Here is a 12,460-nt window from a genome sequence, read left to right on the forward strand (position 1 = left end):
TGACTGTGATTGCTGTTCTCCTCATCAGAGCTCGAGGTGAGCACATTCACACCAAAATGTGTTCACACTGATCAACACAAACTGTAAGTTCAGAGCTGAAATGTTCCGTTGTGGTTAATTTTCGAAGGAGAGCACCTGATGACAACACAGTGAGTTGGAAAGAACGGAGGTGAACTGAAAGAAATCAATGAATGCCCCTTAAGAATGCCCCTAAAAAATGTGTTGAGCAGTAAAAACTGCCCCCAAGGTTTCAGTATATATAGTTTAGGCCAATATCCTAATCCTCCACTAAGACACGATTTTAATTTCCATTCAATTCATTTAATTTTATTTTCCATCTCTATTATACACTCACACAAACAGTGCTGTTACATATAAATGCACTGATAAAAGCAATATTATGCTTTGTATTTTCTCATGTTGACACAAGGTGTGGGTTACTGTGTGCATTTTAATCTGGGCTCTTTTCACATTCAAAAACAGCAACCTAATGCATGTATTACTATTTTTTTAATTGGCCACAACATTTGGTAAAAGCCACGTTCAGAAGGTTTGGATGCACACGACCACCTACTGTGAGATGATATCGATGTAAAAACATTTGACACATCTTAAACGTCCAACATTCTGCCTCTCTGTCCCTCCAGACACATTCACACTTCCTCAAACCAGTTCACTGCCATTCTCTTCCTGTCCACCAGATGTCCTCTGACTTTTTCTCCTGTCCCAGTCTCCTCACTCAGTTCAGTCAGGACTCTCATCAGTGTTTTAACCGTTTGTTGAAACTAGTCTCAGTGAGCCCAAACCTTCCAGGGGTTAAAGTAGTTTTCAACACAACTCAATAAGTGTCTCTTTGTCCTAATAAAGTGTGGACTGTTTGTGTGTTTCTGATGTTTATCTTGTCCTCATTAGAGGGTAAAACCTGCAGAGCTCTGCTGCTGGCGTTGACCCAAAACCCAAACATTTCTCCTTCACTTCTCAGGAAAACAATTACAAAGATACAATGAGGAACCAACTAGCAATATTCAAATGTGCAACTTCCTGATCAAGACCTTGTCTACTGTCACCATCTGTACTGTTTTTAATTTTAAGAAGCAGCACGTCAGAGACTTTGACAGTTGAGAGCGTGAGACTGAGAGTGAATCATGATGGCTCAGTTCAGATGGATTATAATGTCTTCATTTCTGATGCTGCTGGTTCACTTTACAGGTAAGAACTCGTGGGAAAACCTAAAATTGAGACACATTTGTAATCTTATCTAAAATGACCGTCACACTAACTAAGAACGTAACAATCACATTTATATTTCCGTTTAGTTTTTACATTTCTCTCTTTGTCGCAACAGCTGCATCTTGGCAACCATCATTCTCCACTCTCTCTCTCTCAGAGCTGGAGATGAAGTCTCTCTATCTTGTGGAAATATGATAGATGATCAGGATACATGTGACAGTACTACCTGGCCCTTCAGTGGTTCAGGAAACACAGTGACGCTGTTTGAACACGGGAAAATACAATACGAAGCCAAAGCTAAACCAGACAGACTGAGTTTTACAGAGAACTGTCCTCTGGTTATAAAGAATGTCACAGAGGAGGATGCTGGTCGTTACACCTGCAGATACAGTACAGGACAGCATTATATAGACACTGAGAATGATCTGTCTGCTGTCACCAGTGAGTATTTAAATCAGGATGTTTTCAAACTTTCCTGTTAGAACACAATACTGAAACATTACAATTATTATGATTACAGTTATGAGGTTAATTTTACTCTTGTTGTCTTTCTCTCACAATACAGACTGATCTCACTAAGTGGCGTATGTATGACACGCCAATTCGTATGCCATTTTGGTGTGTTATCAAGACACATAATCGTTTTTTAGCGTGTTTATCAACGCCGTTTTGCCTCCACTGACCTACATTACATGTGAATTATCGCCATAGCGAGTAGTATGAAAGGACTGAGGTCCACAGAGGGAGATTGGTTGGGGTGGTGGATGGGTAAAACACAGGACTTTCACCCAGGACAGCTGGGATCACGCCCCACATTTTGCGTTTATCAAAATTTTTTAATAAAGCCTTCCCCAATGTTCTTTCTCTAAACGCAACCTTTTTTTTTTTTTACACACGTGTGATGTTTTCGCGATAGCACGGCACGTTCTCGCAATAACACGCATACACACACGACGTGGCGACGCACGCGGTGTGTGTATGTGGTGTGTATGTTTACATCCGCTGTATACAGTGTAGACATACACGCGGATAGCTCAAAATGCATACAGATAACACGCCATTTGGCTTTACGAAAGTGGTGTGTATGTTTACGCAAAGTCATGATGCCATGTTGCACAATATCTCGGTCTTCACCAGTGACTCAACAGAAGAACGATGATAAGGTCACCTTGATCTGCTCTGTGTCAGGATCTTGGTGTCATCACTCAGTGAAGTGGCTGTATGAGGGTGATAAGACTGACGTGAAGACAACACAGCATTCCTGTCCAGCCACTGCGACATTTACAACATCTCACCTTAATCAGAAGTCAAAGGATTACGAGTTATTGAAGTGTGAAGTAACAGATAGTTACAGTAGAGAAGATTTACAACTGTTTTGTATTTCTATCACACAGACCACACTACAAGCTTGCCTGTGCTCAGCTGACCTCTGTTGGGTTGAACACCTCTTGTTGCGCTGGGCTCTAACATTTGTCTAAATAACAAATGCATGTAACGTGACAAGAAAATGCACAAACGTGTTCATGCAAATGACCTCTTCACTGGAGCTTTTAATATGACTCTGAGTTATTATATTAACATTAAAGGACTGTGTGCAGAGCATGAAAAACCCTGAAGTGGTGACGTCACACACACTCGGATAAAACAGACTCTTCCTTAGTCTATAAAACATTTCTAAAACAACATGAACAGGCCTGCTACATGTGTTCAGAAGTGGGATTGTGGGGACTTGATGCTCTACCTTCAAGTGATTAAAGACAGTTCAGTTAGACACTCATTAATGTGTTCATCATTATTGTCTCTGATGATTATCTGGTCATAAGTAGGGGGGGGGAACCTGCAGAGCTCTGCTGCTGCTGTTAACCACATCTCAACAAAAGACTTCCCTCTTCAGTTCAAAGAAAGAACAACAAAACAACTTTAAAGACAGAATGTTCTACAGAAAGTTAGAAAAAGTTCTACAAATTCCACAAAGTTCTCTTATCTTTTGATGTCCACAAGGGAATAAATGCTAATATTATACATATACATTCAACTGACAGAGTATAGAAGAAGTCAATATAAGGAAGTGACTGCAGGAAGTAGATGCTGTATTCATTTTTAAGAAGCAGCATCAGAGACTTTGACAGTTGAGAGCGTGAGACTGAGAGAGAATCACGATGGCTCAGTTCAGATGGATTATAATGTCTTCATTTCTGATGCTGCTGGTTCACTTTACAGGTAAGATAACACACGTTTTGTTTGTGGTGAGTTTAGTGAACTCTTGGAAACTGAAAATGAGACACATTTGCAAACTAAAATTATTATTACACTAACTATAAACATAACAGTCATATTAATATTTCAGTTTATCACATTTAACTCTCTTTTTCTAAACAAACAGCTGGGAAATATTCCACCTCCGCTGTCAGAACTGGAGGTGAAGTCACTTTGTCTTGTGAACATGTGATAGATGATCAGAATAAGTGTGACAGTACTTCCTGGACCTTCGGTGGTTTAAGAGAAACAGTGAGGCTGTTTGAACGCGGGAAAATAAGCAAAGAAGCCGAAGCTAAATCAGACAGACTGAGTGTTACAGAGAAATGTTCTCTGGTTATAAAGAAGGTCACAGAGAAGGATGTTGGTAGTTACACCTGCAGACAGTTCAGATCAGGAGAACAACAACAGGGTGGAGACTCTGTTCATCTGTCTGTTGTTACCAGTGAGTATTTACATCATGTTTTCAAATTGTCTTGTTAGAACAATATACTGAAGTATTATAATAATTATGATTACAGTGATGAAGTTAATTTTACTCTTGTTGTCTTTCTCTCTCAATATCTCCATCTTCACCAGTTACTGAGCAGAAGAACAATGATACGGTCACCTTGATCTGCTCTGTGTTGGGACAGTCAGGGTGTAGACACTCAGTGAAGTGGCTGTATGAGGGTGATAAGACTGACGTGAATACAATACAGCATTTCTGTCAAGCCACTGCGACATTTACAACATCTCACCTTAATCAGAAGTCAAAGGATTACGAGTTATTGAAGTGTGAAGTGACAGAGGATTACAGTAGAGAAGTGAAGCTGTTTCCCTTCATCTCTCCTCAGTCCTCAGGAGAGAACCCAGGTGAGAACATGATGATATGATAATTACACTGAATGTGTTTAAATTTCTTCTCCGGGAACCATCACCTTATCGTGGTGGAGAGGTTTGTGTGTCCCTATGAACCTGAGGGCTGTGTTGTCTGGAGCTGTGTGCTCCTGGTAGGGTCTCCCAAGGCAAAGTGGTCTCAGGTGAGGGGCCAGACAAAGAATGGTTCAAAAATCCTATGAAAAATCGAGGAAGGGATGAAGTGACCCTGCCCGGAGGAAGCCCGGGGCCCCCGTCTAGAGCCAGGCCCAGATGGAGGGCTCGTCAGCGAGCGTCTGGTGGCCGGGTTTGCCACGGAGCCCGGTCGGGCACAGCCCGAAAAAGCTACGTGGCGGACATCCCTCCATCCCATGGGCCCACCACCTGTGGGAGGAACCGCTGGGGTCGGGTGCGCTGCCACATGGGTGGCAGTGAAGGTCAGGGGCCTCGACGGACCAGACCCGGGCAGCAGAGGCTGGCTCTGGGGGACGTGGAATGTCACCTCTCTGTGGGGGGGAAGGAGCCGGAACTTGTGCGGGAGGTGGAGCGCTACCGGTTAGATCTGGTGGGGCTTACCTCTACGCACAGTCTTGGTTCTGGAACCATACTCCTGGATAGGGGTTGGACTCTTTTCTTCTCCGGAGTTGCCCAGGGTGTGAGGCGCCGGGCGGGTGTGGGGATACTCACAAGCCCCCGGCTGAGCGCCGCTACGTTGGAGTTTAACCCGGTGGACGAGAGGGTCGCCTCCCTACGCCTGCGGGTTGTGGGGGGGGAAAACTCTGACTGTTGTTTGTGCATATGCACCAAACAAGAGTTCAGAGTATTCGGCCTTCTTGGAGACCTTGAGTGGAGTCCTGCATGGGGCTCCAGTTGGGGACTCCATAGTTCTGCTGGGGGGACTTCAACGTGCACGTGGGTAATGATGGAGACACATGGAGAGGCGTGATTGGGAGGAACGGCCTCCCTGATCTAAACCAGAGTGGTTGTTTGTTGTTGGACTTCTGTGCTAGTCATGGATTGTCTATAACGAACACCATGTTCGAACATAGGGATGCTCATAAGTGTACTTGGTACCAGAGCACCCTAGGCCAAAGGTCAATGATCGATTTTATAATCGTTTCATCTGATCTGAGGCCATATGTTTTGGACACTCGGGTGAAGAGAGGGGCGGAGCTGTCAACTGATCACCATCTGGTGGTGAGTTGGGTCAGGGGGTGGGGGGAAGACTCTGGACAGACCTGGTAAGCCCAAACGGGTAGTGCGGGTAAATTGGGAACGTCTGGAGGAGGCCCCTGTCCGACAGACTTTCAACTCACACCTCCGGCGGAGCTTTTCGTGCATCCCTGTGGAGGCTGGGGGCATTGAACCCGAGTGGACAATGTTCAAAGTTTCCATTGCTGAAGCTGCGGTGAGGAGCTGTGGTCTTAGGGTCTTAGGTGCCTCAAGGGGCGGTAACCCACGAACACCGTGGTGGACACCGGTGGTCAGGGAAGCCGTCCGACTGAAGAAGGAGTCTTTCCGGGATATGTTATCCCAGACGACTCCGGAGGCAGTTGCAAGGTACCGAAGGGCCCGAAGGGCTGCAGCCTCTGCCGTGAAAGAGGCAAAGCAGCGTGTGTGGGAGAAGTTCGGAGAAGACATGGAGAAGGACTTTCGGTCGGCACCAAGGTGCTTCTGGAAAACCGTTCGCCACCTCAGGAGGGGGAAGCGGGGAACCATCCAAGCTGTGTACAGTAAGGATGGGACGCTGTTGACCTCAACTGAGGAGGTAATAGGGCGGTGGAAGGAGCACTTTGAGGAACTCCTAAATCCGACTATACGCCGTCTATGGTAGAGGCAGAGCTGGAGGATGAGGGGGGGGATTGGCATCAATTTCCCTGGTGGAGGTTGCTGAGGTAGTTAAACAACTCCACAGTGGCAAAGCCCCAGGAATTGATGAGATCCGTCCAGAAATGCTTAAAGCTCTGGGTGTGGAGGGGTTGTCTTGGTTGACACGCCTCTTCAACATTGCGTGGAAGTCTGGGACGGTGCCTAAGGAGTGGCAGACCGGGGTGGTGGTTCCCCTTTTTAAAAAAGGGGGGACCAGAGGGTGTGTGCCAATTACAGGGGTATCACACTTCTCAGCCTCCCGGTAAAGTCTACTCCAAGGTGCTGGAAAGGAGGGTTCGGTCAATAGTCGAATCTCAGGTTGAAGAGGAACAATGCGGATTCCGTCCCTGGTCGTGGAACAACGGACCAGATCTTTACTCTTGCAAGGATCCTGGAGGGAGCCTGGGAGTATGCCCAACCAGTCTACATGTGTTTTGTGGATCTGGAGAAGGCGTATGACCCGGTGCCCCAGGGAGATACTGTGGGAGGTGCTGCGGGAGTACGGGGTGAGGGGGTCCCTTCTCAGGGCCATCCAATCTCTGTACGACCAAAGCGAGAGCTGTGTCCGGGTTCTCGGCAGTAAGTCGGACTCGTTTCAGGTGAGAGTTGGCCTCCGCCAGGGCTGCGCTTTGTCACCAATCCTGTTTGTAGTATTTATGGACAGGATATCGAGGCGTAGTCGGGGTGGAGAGGGGTTGCAGTTCGGTGGGCTGGGGATCTCATCGCTGCTTTTTGCAGATGATGTGGTCCTGATGGCATCATCGGCCTGTGACCTTCAGCACTCACTGGATCGGTTCGCAGCCGAGTGTGAAGCGGCTGGGATGAGGATCAGCACCTCTAAATCGGAGGCCATGGTTCTCAGCAGGAAACCGATGGAGTGCCTTCTCCAGGTAGGGAATGAGTCCTTACCCCAAGTGAAGGAGTTCAAGTACCTTGGGGTCTTGTTCGCGAGTGAGGGGACAATGGAGCGGGAGATTGGTCGGAGAATCGGCACAGCAGGTGCGGTATTACATTCAATTTATCGCACCGTTGTGACGAAAAGAGAGCTGAGCCAGAAGGCAAAGCTCTCAATCTATCGGTCAGTTTTTGTTCCTACCCTCACCTATGGTCATGAAGGCTGGGTCATGACCGAAAGAACAAGATCCAGGGTACAAGCGGCCGAAATGGGTTTCCTCAGGAGGGTAGCTGGCGTCTCCCTTAGAGATAGGGTGAGAAGCTCAGTTATCCGTGAGGAGCTCGGAGTAGAGCCGCTGCTCCTTTGCGCCGAAAGGAGCCAGTTGAGGTGGTTCGGGCATCTGGTAATGATGCCCCCTGGGCGCCTCCCTAGGGAGGTGTTCCAGGCACGTCCAGCTGGGAGGAGGCCTCGGGGGAGACCCAGGACTAGGTGGAGGGATTATATCTCTAACCTGGCCTGGGAACGCCTCGGGATCCCCCAGTCGGAGCTGGTTAATGTGGCCCGGGAAAGGGAAGTTTGGGGTCCCCTGCTGGAGCTGCTACCCCCGCGACCCGACCCCGGATAAGCGGATGAAGATGGATGGATGGATGGTGTTTAAATTTAAGCTTTTTGTATTTCATCCTTCCTGGTCATGATGTACTGTACAGTTTTGTTAATGTAGCCGTTAAAATGATGATGTAGCAACAATAGAAACAACAACGACTACAATATTTCTAGCAACAATGAAACCACAATCAACAAAAGGAAATAAATGGACTTCAGAAGAGACAAACAACTCAACATCTGAAAACAACAATCAAACAAAACAGAAACCAGAATGTGTTAGGGGTGGAACGGTACACAGAAGTCACGGTTCGGTTCATACCTCAGTTCAGACATCACGGTTGAATACAATGGAGGGAAAAGCATAACAAAAACGCAGAAGGCAAAAAAAAATTTATTGTGCGTGTCTCAGGCTGTACCACCTAGTGTCATCCAGTCTATCACCTGAGCTAGCTGCAACAGCCTTTAGTGTGTAAAGTAAGATGTAAACAGTAAACAAAGAGTACCCCACATCATCTCCAGACTCCATCTGGAACTTGTAAACAAAATAAGACAATCAGCTATAAAACTGGAAATACAGCATCTCTTATTTATGAAACTGCAAATTACATATATAAACAATAATAACAACAACAAAAAATTCTACTTAGGCGAGACCTTCCCCCACAAAAGTAGCTTCTCAGCTAGGTGAGTGCTTGTGTGCTGCTCATACAGGGGCCACGTCTGTAGAACTTACGCTTTCATTTCCCACTCAGTCAAAAAAATGAGCAGTCACCATGAGATAGCTTTCAGTAGCACGAGAAGGGAGGAGAAGTTGGACAGTTTTTTTTTTTTGTTTCGTTCCAGTGATTGGCACATCTGGGTAATGGCGTTGGATATGCATTAGCATGATAGATGCATTTCCACTCACATACCCAACAACTGCTGAACAACGCCGACACACAGTCCTCGTCTTATCCACCACTCTCTCGCCTGCGCTACTGTAACTGACTGGGAAACCAAAGTTTTCCCAAACTTGCAATCTTAAAGAGGCCGGCGGGTCCTCTAACTGTTGTGGGTCGCCACCACTCGCCATAGGCTAGGCTACTCACCATAGTGCTGCTAGCTCTGACTCACTCACTGGACCGTCGACATGTAGGCAAGGGGGTAAGCCAGCCTCCACAAAGCGTAGCTCCTATGGAGCCATTTTGTTGCTAACAAGCCATGAAGCTCAACTTTGCATTATTTCCCACGGGACAGTGAATGCTGCACACATTTATTTAGCGAGAACACACGGGCTTGGACAACAAGTACGTGGCTTCACAGCTGAGGAGGACCGGGAGCGTTTTTAAGATAGATATACGCGTTGTATATTAACCCTATGTCCAAGCATGACCAAGCAGAGTATCGGGAGCAGCAGTAGTAACAGGAGCAGCGGTAGTAGGCTACCGGGAGCGGTACGCGCCTGGCCAATAAAGGCTATTGGAGGGCGGGTCTTGGTGTAGCCATAGTGGGATTCGTAATATAGCGAGCGGCACCGGGAGCTGGACGGCTGCTGCTGAAGGCTACCCTGCGGACTGCAAACATGTCACGGTCAGGAAGACGTTTTGGCAGGGGGAAAAACCGGAAAAACTGATCAGAAAATGTAACGAAAATGTAACGGAACGTTGTAGAATTGTTAGTGGAGTAGAAAGTATAGATAATTGCAGTAAAATGTAACGAAGTCAAAGTAAAAAGTATGCACTATTGATTGTACTTAAGTAAAGTACAGATACGTGAAAAATGTACTTAAGTACAGTAACAAAGTATTTGTACTTCGTTACATTCCACCACTGCCCCCCGTTAGCATTCCATTGACTGCCATTCATTTTGACGTCACTTTGACAGCGAATAACTTTACATCTGAAGCGTTTAAAGACTCTATTTGTCCGTTGTTTATTTCTAAAGAAACAAGACAATGTATAAAAGGCTCCATTACCTTGTACCTCACGTTATGGCTCCGTAGTAGACGTTTCTCGTAAAAATAGGCTAACGATTGTGTCATAACCACACGACTTCGCATAGTAGAGGAATTACTGTATAGTACAGGAGAAGGTCGCAGGCAGTTTGGACTTACATTAGCTGTTTAAGTTTAGTTACTAATGTTAACTAGCATTTTAGTTAGCAATAATTAGCCTGTGCCTGTGTTATCTCCTTACATATACCTACACTCTCCATCTCTGTAAGATTGGGAATGATTGAGGTTTCTCTTGGCACAGCTACCAGAAGACTTACAACTTTCAGACAGGTTGCTCACATCACATCTACGTCGGCAAGCGCAGTTTGCAGCTGGGCAGTAACGCTCAGCCATCACCGCGAAAGTGCTTCTAATAGCTTCAATGGTCTCCGTCCAGAGCAATGGGTCTGTTGGTCCATTTATATTTCTGTCTATGCATATAGGCGGAGCTCGGGAGCTTCAGAGCTAAGGGGGGGCTACAGATTAGGTGTCCCTAAAGAAACGCGTATCTAACCGTAGTTCCGCATTACATTAATTAATTTACATGCAAATTTTATGTATTTTTATACCATGTATTCTCAGTGTAAATTCATGTACCGAACCGAGATGCCCGTACCATTTCGGTTCAATACGAATACATGTACCGTTCCACCCCTAGAATGTAGTGACTGAAAAGAACGGAACTACATTTACAGTTAGAAAAGACATGCAGACAAAAGACTTTGTTTATTCAGAGCTCAGAGATATAAAGACAGCACAAGAACACGCTAACAAGTAGCTCATCATCATAACACCTCTGACTGTATTTAACACTTCTAACTTCTCCCTTCAGGCTGGTGGAGGATCATCTTTGTGCCCGTTGGTTTAGCAACGCTCATAACAAGTGTTGTGGCGGTCAACATATGGACAAGAGCTAAAGGTGAGAACATTTATAGACTAAACTTTAATTAAAAAAAAAGTTTTGATAAACATTGATTTTTATAGTGTTAGCGAAGTCGACTCTCTTTTGTCTTTTTTCTTTTTAGAGAACAAAACCCAGACGCAAGAAAACATTGTGAGTTTAAGTTTGTGAGTTTGTGATATTTGTTATTTACTTTAAACTGTCGGTTAGGTGTGGACTCACTCTGAGAGTGTGTTAGGAAAAGTGATGAGTCATGCTCTCATCTGCTCCAATAACCATCACTCTGTTTCTCTTGAGCAAGGCACTAAAGCCTAGCTGTTCCTCTGGAGCTGATCTGTGTTTCAACATTTATTTGCTTTATTTTCACAGGAGCATAATGATGAAGATGAAGATGAAGATACGGTGAACTATGAAAACGATGCTGAGGCTTCTTCCTCTGTCTGACTCCACTGATCAACAACATCAACTCACCACCGAGTCCACTGCTGTTACATATCTCAACATATCTTATACAACTACATAACAAAAGAATCAAGAAATCATTTTAAGATTTTCTATGATTAAATCAGTCCGGAACCCAAATTTCATCTGAGACAGATCACTTGTTATATTTTTTTTTATTTCTTAGTACATTTCCTTAAATATTGCTCTCACATACTGGTACACATTTATGATGATGTCCATATATCTGATGTATAGTCTATAAAAAGTAATTTGTATTATTCCTCCAGCTGTTTATTTTGTATATTATATCTTATATTAGCATTACTTGTACTTACACCTGCACTATATATGTTTTATAGTTATATTTGCGCTGCCGACTGCTGCAGATGTTCTTACTGTGTATATCTTAGCATAGTCATATCCACCCCTTACAGTTTATTATATACATTATAATATATATGTACATTACCCTGCTTTTTGCACTTAAAGCACAATCTAATCTTGAATGTACATTTTCTTCTGTTTGTGAAATGTATCTGAGTTTAAAATGTGCTGGTTCTTTTTGAAGCTGCAGCAGTTTGCGTTACTTTTTGTCCCTCAGTGTACAGAAGAAGTGATTTTGATTGACTGTAATTTAAACATATTGGACTACAGTAAGTTTTTGGATTTAATGAGCTTTGAGTCTTAATGGAATCTGTATCAATTGTGTCTTTGTTATGTATATAATAATATAAACTTGCAAATAAAAGTATTAATTTCAGTGTTCTGTAGTTCTCTCTCTCACTCTTCAGCAAACAGACCACAACACAAGCTTGCCTCTGCTCAGCTGACCTTTTATTTTCTCAGCACTCGTAGTAAACCTTCCCTCTGTTGGGTTGAACACCTCTGTTTGCACTGGGCTCTAACATTTGTCTGTGTAACATATAAATGCATCTAAAATAATCACCACTTCTTTAGTTACACAAATCATTTCAAAACAACATGAACAGGACTGCTACAACTGTTTTGTATTTCTATCACACAGACCACACTACAAGCTTGCCTGTGCTCAGCTGACCTCTGTTGGGTTGAACACCTCTTGTTGCGCTGGGCTCTAACATTTGTCTAAATAACAAATGCATGTAACGTGACAAGAAAATGCACAAACGTGTTCATGCAAATGACCTCTTCACTGGAGCTTTTAATATGACTCTGAGTTATTATATTAACATTAAAGGACTGTGTGCAGAGCATGAAAAACCCTGAAGTGGTGACGTCACACACACTCGGATAAAACAGACTCTTCCTTAGTCTATAAAACATTTCTAAAACAACATGAACAGGCCTGCTACATGTGTTCAGAAGTGGGATTGTGGGGACTTGATGCTCTACCTTCAAGTGATTAAAGACAGTTCAGTTAGACACTCATTAATGTGTTCATCATTATTGT

General features: G+C 44.4%; 1 protein-coding gene across 1 annotated transcript; it reads left to right on the forward strand.

Annotated features, from left to right (window-relative positions):
* Positions 1–3,186: 3,186 nt before the first annotated feature.
* Positions 3,187–11,767, forward strand: LOC144533741 (uncharacterized). The gene is made up of 6 exons (XM_078275288.1): positions 3,187–3,450; positions 3,614–3,931; positions 4,066–4,341; positions 10,519–10,605; positions 10,712–10,740; positions 10,957–11,767. Exons 1-6 carry the CDS (start codon positions 3,390–3,392, stop codon positions 11,029–11,031), a joined length of 846 nt encoding a protein of 281 aa, XP_078131414.1. The 5' UTR covers positions 3,187–3,389; the 3' UTR covers positions 11,032–11,767.
* The last annotated feature ends 693 nt before the right edge of the window (positions 11,768–12,460 follow it).

This window comes from Sander vitreus, chromosome 18 (genome assembly GCF_031162955.1).
Source record: "Sander vitreus isolate 19-12246 chromosome 18, sanVit1, whole genome shotgun sequence".
Lineage (NCBI taxonomy): Eukaryota > Metazoa > Chordata > Actinopteri > Perciformes > Percidae > Sander > Sander vitreus.

Excerpts from the sequence above, each read along its gene's own strand:
- LOC144533741 (XM_078275288.1), top strand. The coding sequence starts at position 3,390 with ATGGCTCAGTTCAGATGGATTATAATGTCTTCATTTCTGATGCTGCTG. Across the intron at positions 3,451-3,613 it reads GCTGCTGGTTCACTTTACAG|CTGGGAAATATTCCACCTCC; the intron begins GTAAGATAACAC and ends CTAAACAAACAG. Across the intron at positions 10,606-10,711 it reads CATATGGACAAGAGCTAAAG|AGAACAAAACCCAGACGCAA; the intron begins GTGAGAACATTT and ends TTTTCTTTTTAG.